Consider the following 8590-nt stretch of genomic DNA (forward strand, 5'->3'; position numbering starts at 1 on the left):
CACTGACAGTTCCAGTGGGTCCACATTAGGTCAGGACATCAGTCACACAGGACCATTAGACCACAGACCACCATCAACACAGTGTCAGGACCCATGTTGTTTGACTATGTGTTGTACAACACAGATGGTATTTTTATGCCTTTATTTGACACGGAAAGCGGGGAGAGACTGGAAATACAGGAAAGAGAGTCGGGGGAAGAGACCTGCAGTGAAGGGGTCCGACTTGTTGGAAGTCGAACCGGGGACCTGGTCCTCAGGACTCACTATGCCCATACGGTATGCGCTCTAACGACTCGACCATCGGGACGCCCTGAAACGCTGATGATTTCTTAAAAAATTTCTATTGTTAAGGAATATTTTGTCTGTTGTCAGATAAATAAAATAAATACCACTTGTTAACCTGGACGCATTTCCATGCTGCTGCCATGTGGTGATGAAACCCTTATTTTATGACATTTAAAATTAATGATAATGATTATAACTCTGAGATGTCAACAATTTTAATCATTTGCTTTATATTTTCAGATCCTGTCATTTTAAAAATCTTAGGCTAAACTTTAAAAACTCACTTTTAATCTTTTAACTCTTATAATTGTATGTGATGAATTGTGAAGGGATCATCTCCTCCTACTGGACACTGTCCACCGGGACAGACCTTCCAACCCTACTCCCCCCCGAGGGTCTAGTATTTAACCTCTGACTTGGACAGACGCAGCTCACTGCCCCGACATGAAGAGACTTTTGTGTCCCGCTGCCTGAAGGTGAGTGTGAGAGCACAGCTGTGTTTGAATATGCTTTGAGGAGCTTCCTAATAAATCATTTCGATTGAAGGATTTATTGCTAGTGTTAATCATCACTGGCATAAATACCAAAGAAGCTTGTGCTGATTTACCTCCAACAGAAGTTTCTATCTCAGCCTTAACATTTTTGCGGTGATGTTTACAGTAAGATTTGCAGAACTGTTGAGAGAGTGTATGACGATTTCAGCGTGAATTGAAACCGTGGAAACCAGCTGCAAAGAACATTGCAGCGAATGCAGAGGTGTATGTAACGTCCCTTTACGGGAGTCAGTCGAAACAAAGGAGGAGGGACACGACAGCTTAACGTATCACAGCAGTATCACAGCACTGGACCTCGTCAGTTCTTTACTTTTACATTCCAGGTCCTCGTCAGTGAAGAAGCCGATCACAGTCGGATGGTGAAAGTGTTCTGTGGTTAGGAATTAGCTTTTTGAAACTGCAATTAAATTCTGTTTTACTCAAGCCTCGACTACGGTTTTAAGTTGTCCTCACCCTTCTCCATGCTACCCTTATAACAATTTATTAATTGGGCAAATTATTAAAAATTTACATTTTGCCAAATTAGCAAAGAAATCTTGGGGTAATTCCCATCTTAGCGCACATTTTATTTTAAATGAAGAAATACTGACCTAAACTATGTTTCAGTCTCTCTCAGGACAGATGGAGCCAGCGCTCTGCTACGAGTCCAGAAACATCTCATGTCAGAGGACCATCTACCCCTTGCCCATACGCATCACCCTCTACATGATTCTGGGCATCACAGTCATCCTGACAGTGTGTGGAAACCTTTTGGTCACTGTCTCAATCGCCTATTTCAAGCAACTCCACACTCCAACGAACTACCTGATTGCCTCTCTGGCTGTGTCTGACCTCCTTCTAGGAGTGTTGGTCATGTTTCCCGGTATGATTCAGTGTGTTGAGACTTGCTGGTATTTCGGTGACGTCTTCTGTAACGTCTACATGAGCTCTGATGTCATGTTGTGTACAGCATCAATTCTGAATCTGTCTTTTATATCACTTGACCGACACTACGCCGTTTGTCAGCCTCTGCTATACAGAAGAAAAATAACTGTGAACGTTGTGTTGATCATGATTCTGCTCAGCTGGAGTGTTTCAGCTATCATAGGCTTTGGGATGATTTTTCTGAAGCTAAATATTTGGGGGGTGGAGGAGTTCTATTACAACCATGTCGCTTGTGAGGGAGGGTGTGTCTTGTTTCAGAGTGGACTGTCGAGTACAGTCTCATCAGTTCTTTCCTTTTACATTCCAGGAATAATAATGCTTGGCGTTTACCTGAAGATCTTCCTGGTGGCGCAGAGACAGCTGCGCAGCATACAGAACGCAGGAACATTGACCACGAGTCAGACTAAAGCCACTAAAACACTCGCTATCATAATGGGGGCGTTTCTTTCCTTCTGGACTCCTTTTTTTGTCTGTAACATCATTGATCCTTTCATCAGTTACTCAACACCACCAGCGGTGTTTGAAACACTTGTGTGGGTGGGCTACTTGAATTCCACTGTGAACCCTTTGATATACGCCTTCTTCTATAGCTGGTTCAGGAAGGCGTTGCGTTTATTCACCTCAGGTACAGTCTTTAAATCCGACATTTCAGAGACGACGCTTTTCACATAAACTGATGCAGAACAGAAGTCTCAGAGGCGGATTTTAATTCACAGACATAGTTTTTGAAAAATGTGCCATTTCCCATCACTTGATGTGTTAAGGGGTCAGTGGTAAAGAGCAACGTTCAGGGGGTCCAGGAGTATCAGTACTTTTGGTCAGCTTTTGGGGTTGATCTGAGGGAGGACAGCCTGCCCCACCTTTTATTTGCCCTGAAATGCAGTGAAAGGAGCTAAGCTATGCTGTCAATTGTAAAACCTTGCCTTGTTGCAGGTTTAAAGTTCTGTAAGAACATAAAGACATTTTTTATAGTGAGCACAAAAACAACAAAACCACCGGGCAACAGTACAACTCCCCCTGACTAAAGTACTCTGATGATATATGCTGAATTATACCGGTAAATAAGGTATGGCATACAAAAATGAATAATTAACTCACTTGCCAATATTACCTCTGATAACTTCACCGTGTGGTAAAAGTCCACCCATACGCAAATTGTCATGGTTTGCCATGGCAGACACCTTTTGTTAGTTTGTTTGGACTTTTGTCACCTCCTGTTTTATTTTGTAATTGGTTTCCTCGTGTGTCTCAATGTTTTTACTTCCTGTCTTGGTCCTGTTTCTGTGTGGTGATTGTCTGCCCCGCCCTAATGTGTTTCACCTGTGTTCAATCACCCTTGCCTCCCTTGTCTATATAGTCTTTGTGCTCCCCTTTGTCTGTGTTGGTTTGTCTGTTCATCTCTGGATTGTCCTTGATCTGTTCATCTATGGTTTTCCTGCCAGCTGTTTGAGTCTGGTTTGTCTTCAGTCTGTTCATGTTCTTGTCTCCTGTTGTCATCCCCTGTGGTTCCTTGTGTTTTGGCCTTTTGTTTAAGTTCTTGTGTTTCCCTGTGCTTCACCTGTGTTTACCCGTGCTTCACCAGTGTTGTAAGCTCTTTAAGTTAATAAACCTTTTTGCACCCCATCCCCCTGTGTTGGCTGCATTTTGGGTCCAGCCTTACCCACATAGTGACAGATCGTGACACAAATTGGATATATTGACATACACTGAATTTCAATATATGAAATATATTTGCATATAAAGCAAATATTAGGTATAAAAACTAGAAATTGGAAAGACTTCATATATTGACATATATGTCTAGCACATACAAATATGTATGTTTATGTATGTATGTGTATATTGTAGACACATGTTAAATGTATATCCATCCCAAAGCCTGTCAGTATATGTTGATATTATAAACAGTGGGGTCCAAAAGTCTGAGACAATTTTCCAGAATGTGAAGTGCAACAAAATTTAAATTAATAAGAAAATAATAATACAAATATATAATATAGAATTTTTATATTTAAATTGTTTTAATAAACTTGCAAAAAAAAAAAATTAACATAAATGATCTTGCACTTATATAGCACTTTCGTAGTCTTACTGACCAATCAAAGCGCTTTACAATACTTGCCAAAAGCCAAAATTCACAAATCACACGCTGATGGAACAGCCATCAAGGGCAATACAGGGTTCAGTATCTTGCCAAAGGATACAACACTATGCGGCCTGGAGGAGCTGAGGATCGAACCACCGACCTTCTAATTAGTGGATGACTTGCTCTACCTCCTGAGCCACAGCCGCCTCATATAATGATGCCTGAATGTTATATGATGCTACATGTTATAACATATAAAAACTCATAGATATTTCACTATATTTACAATGAGTATTTCATATATATTATAAACTTATATCTTCATATATTCAGGAGATGTGCTAAAAATATATCCCCATCATCATTCTTGATATAGGGATATTACATTTCTGTGTGGGCACTTACACAAAGTTGTCAGTTTTTCAAATGACACAGCTTGTTCGTCAGTTCAGCTGATTGTATCATCTGCTATGATGATTTTCTGCTGAAAAACAACTGCATAAAACGATCTATCTAGTTAGCGAACTTATCTTTTTATTTGTTTTTCTGTTGAATCGTATTTAAAGTTAAAGGAAGTCCACTGAAAAGACAAAAGACAGATTTGTGGTTTCCAAAGTCAATGACTAATGTGTTAAATAATCGTGATTATGATTTTTATATATCATCTACTCCTGGCACCTTGACTTCCTCAGCGACCTCTGACAAGGATATGGGAAAGTCTTTCCCCAAGTCTTAACACTCTGCCCCCTCCTTGGAGGACACGTTGGTTGGAAATATTCCAGTCCAAGTTAGCAGTTCTCCCCTGCTGGGGAGCGTGGGCTTCACCCTGCTTCATCTTCCTGAGATGCTGAATGGTTTGCCAGAACTTCCTTGAGGTCAACCAAAAGTCCTTATCCATGGCCTCCCCAAACTCGTTCCAAACACAGATTTTAGCATTCAGGACCACCGTAGCCACGGTGACTTTGGCCTGCTGGTCCCTGTCTGATGCTTCAGGAGACACCTGAGCCAGGCCTTCTACAGCTTGACAGTTTCCACAATGGAAGCTTTGAACATGGCCCATTCAGAACAGGGTATTTGTTATGGCTAATCCATAGCACAGAAGTCCAACAACAAAGCACCACTCGAGTTTAGATCAGACAGACTGTTCCTCGCAATTACCCCCCCTCAAGGTTTCTCCATCATTGCCTACATCAGGATTGAATTCCCCCAAAAGAACTTTAGAGTCCCCAGGTGGTGCCTCTTGCAGAAGCACAGAGACTCCAAGAAGGTCAAATACTCTGAACTGATAACAGTCAAAGCCTTACCCATAGCAACTTCAAGCCGCATTGAGGCAACCCTCTTGTTCTCTGGGGAAAACCCCAACAGGGTGGTGCTCAGCCAGTATCCTCACACCTGCCCTGTGCCTCTAACCATGGGCAACTCCGAAAGAGGAGTCCAGCCCCTTTTCAGAAGTTTGGTTTCAGAGCCAGTGCTCCCGCAACTCCATCCCTGCAGGTGGTGGGCCCACAAAGAGGTGGTCCCATGTAATTTCAGCAGGCTGTGCCCAATCGGGCCCCTTGGCCCTGGCTTCCCTTATCAGGGTGATGTGATGCAGTTTAGTTTCAAAGATGGCTGATCATCAGTTTCGCTGCTACCTACGGCATTGTGAGATAACATACCTGTGATTGGCAGAAAGTGAGAGGGACAGGCTGTAGTAATTCCTGCTAGTTTGAGGAGTGGTAACTAGTCTACAGCGGGAGTTGGTGAAGTCAATTGGTAGCGTTGAGATTACACTGTAAAACCAGTTTTTTGTTTTTTTTTTGTTGGCTGTGGTCCACAGTGTTCAGTCAACGAACGAAGAGCTGGTGAAACAGGCTAACAACCCACAGGTTCATTACTGAGGGAAGATACTATATGTTATTGTTATCACCATAGTTTTCACCCTCCACCTTTCAAAAATGTAATGCAGAAACATTTACTCAGAGTACAGTTTAACTGCTTGAAGTTAGTTTTAGTTTTACTTCTACTTGAGTAACAATTTTCCAGAACTCCTTCCACCCCTGGTGGTGCAACACATGAATCACTCTCATTCATTAATTTCATTTTTTTGTATTTAATTTACTATTACTGTAGTAAAACCACATTACGGTTGTCTATGACTTCACCAGAGAAAAAACTTCCCCCTCAAAGTTTGAAGTAGTTCTGATTGGATGGCAGAGTGAGGTATATTTGTAGGTGGTGCCTCTGCTGCGTCTTTTCTTACAAGACTGAGATCACCAGTGTGTGTCTCGCCCTCAGCACATACCTCTGCTGCAGTTGTGGTATCTATCTCTCTCTGCTGTGGTTTTGTCATCTGTCTTTGGGTTTATGATGAGTGACCTGTCTCAGGACCAGTACTGTTTTCCAGGCTCTAATGCCTCATGTGTTATGGCTCAGTTCAGCGTGGGGACCAGGATTAGCCTCTATTTGTTGTTTGCTTCAGGCATACTGGTCACCATTTTAGGAAACGGTGTTGTCATTGTGTCAATAGGTCATTTTAAGCAGCTGCAGAATCCCACCAATGTGCTTGTTTTATCTCTTGCTCTTGCCGACCTTCTTGTGGGAGTTATTGTGATGCCCTTCAGCGCCATTCGGACCGTTCATGGCTGCTGGTTCTACGGTGATGACTTCTGTCAGTTGCATTCTAGTTTTGACATGTTTCTTACCACTGTATCTATCTTCCACCTGGTCTGCATTGCTGTAGACAGACAACAAGCAATATGCAATCCTTTGCATTATTCCAGGAAAATCACAATGTCAGTGGCCTGTATTATGGTATATGTGAGCTGGGCACTGGCTGCTCTCTTTTCCTATGGACTACTTTACTCGAAGGCCAACGTAGCAGGATTAGAGGAGTATATGGTGTCAATAAACTGCTTTGGTAGTTGTTACCTTCTCTTTAACCCCCTTTGGGGAATCCTGGACAGTATTATTGTCTTCTTCTTCCCCTGTACTGTAATGATTTGTCTTTACACTAAAATATTTATTGTGGCCAAAGAGCATGTAAGAAAGATCGGAGATATGAGCCACTGTTCCAGTGACAGAGGAAAAGGTGGGTTGGTTAAACAGTCTGAGCACAAAGCTGCGAAGACTCTGGCTATTGTGCTCGGTGCATTCATCTTATGTTGGATGCCCTTTTTTATTAACTCTATAATAGATGCCTACACTGGCTTCATCACACCTGCTGCCGTCTTTGAGGCATTTGTTTGGTTGGGTTACTTCAATTCAACCTTGAACCCAGTTATTTATGCCTTTTTTTATCCTTGGTTTAAGAAATGTTTTTATCTCATTGTCAGTCTGAAAATATTTGACCCCCATTCTTCAACTGTAAAGGTGAATATACGGACACATTGATGACACTACTGTCTCTATATTTGCATTATGAGCAGGTTTAAATGCATCTGTCACAGTTTTGAGGATGAGTTTCCCCTTAATATCTTTTTTTTTTTTTACTGCCACTGATCTCTGTAGCATTAGCACAAATGCTACATGTTCATTATTATTATCTTTATTTAGCTTTTGGTGATGTTGAATAGCTACACGATCAAAGATGAAATGTTTTAATGTTCTTAAGCATTTTATTTGATTTTATATTAAATTTAATGTTATTACAGTATAATAATTACATGATAGATTTCATTGTTTTTATGACATCATATATATTTACTAGTTGAGTTACTATTAACAGCTGCTTTCAATTGTTATAATTTGCTGCAGTTGAACCTTCAGTAAAATAATCTGATAAAACAATGATATCAAATCATCCTACACTCAGTCAGTCTAATACAACAGTCCTGCAACAAACCCTCCTCCATGAAGGTTTAATGTTCACTTTGTGTTGAATCTGTTTCATGATTATTGTGGAGGCTGCAGTTTGTGTTGCTGCTGAAGTGTTTAGTTATTTTGTCCTCCCTGTTTATATCAATGACAGTAGGTTAATAACAGAAACTCTTCTCTGTAGAATGTGAAACGGTTCAACTCTAAAACAGTGTCAATAGAAACTGAACATTAGATCCTTCATGAAGGAGGATTTACTGCAGCACTGTGGAGTCAGACTGTTGAGTTTCAGCTTGGTGTTCCTAATAAACTGAGTGTATGGTGTGCACACGATTTGCACAGTTAATTAATGAATTACTTGAAATTGAATTAAAAAGGTAGAAGAATGACAGAAAGAAATGTTGGTATCTGCTGACACCAACCTGATACCGTCTGTTTCCCTCTGTTCAACATCTCAGCTGTTAATAAAACATTTGTCTGGATGCTCTTTGCTTAAACCAGCTCTAAAAATATCATGCTCAAACTGTGAAACGAAGATTGTACTTCCCTAAAGGCAGAAATAACTGACCCACAACACGACTCATTCATGCAAGAATGCTGCTTCTTTCTGTTTAAACTGGAGAATTTACAATAACAGAGGAATTTTGATTCCAGTGTAAAAACTGTAAGTCAACACTCAGTGAGGCCTGAACCTCAGTGACTAACATAACTATCACTGAACCTAATAATGAAATGAACAGTGGACCACAGAACAGGAGACATGGCATCTTGAGGCTCTCACAGCTGAGACTCTTGGTTATTACACCTGATGTGAAGTCAACGGCCCTGAAACTAATATCTACGCTCTAAAGGTTCTTCTCACATGTGACCTCTGGGGTTGAACTTTATATAAAACACAGGAATAAAACTAAACATCAGAATGAATATTATTCCAGTATGAAAACAT

At 40.9% G+C, this 8590-nt stretch overlaps 2 protein-coding genes across 2 annotated transcripts; both read left to right on the plus strand.

Moving 5' to 3' along the window:
* Positions 1-1436: 1436 nt before the first annotated feature.
* LOC130167662 (trace amine-associated receptor 1-like) lies at positions 1437-3236 on the plus strand. Its single transcript, XM_056374067.1, has one exon. The coding sequence runs from the start codon at positions 1437-1439 to the stop codon at positions 2433-2435; it is 999 nt and encodes a 332-aa protein (XP_056230042.1). The 3' UTR covers positions 2436-3236.
* Positions 3237-6047: 2811 nt separating this feature from the next.
* On the plus strand, positions 6048-7233 carry LOC130168040 (trace amine-associated receptor 13c-like). The gene has a single exon (XM_056374616.1). The coding sequence runs from the start codon at positions 6196-6198 to the stop codon at positions 7219-7221; it is 1026 nt and encodes a 341-aa protein (XP_056230591.1). The 5' UTR covers positions 6048-6195; the 3' UTR covers positions 7222-7233.
* Positions 7234-8590: the final 1357 nt, after the last annotated feature.

Source organism: Seriola aureovittata, chromosome 4 (assembly GCF_021018895.1).
Source record: "Seriola aureovittata isolate HTS-2021-v1 ecotype China chromosome 4, ASM2101889v1, whole genome shotgun sequence".
Classification (NCBI taxonomy): Eukaryota; Metazoa; Chordata; class Actinopteri; order Carangiformes; family Carangidae; genus Seriola; species Seriola aureovittata.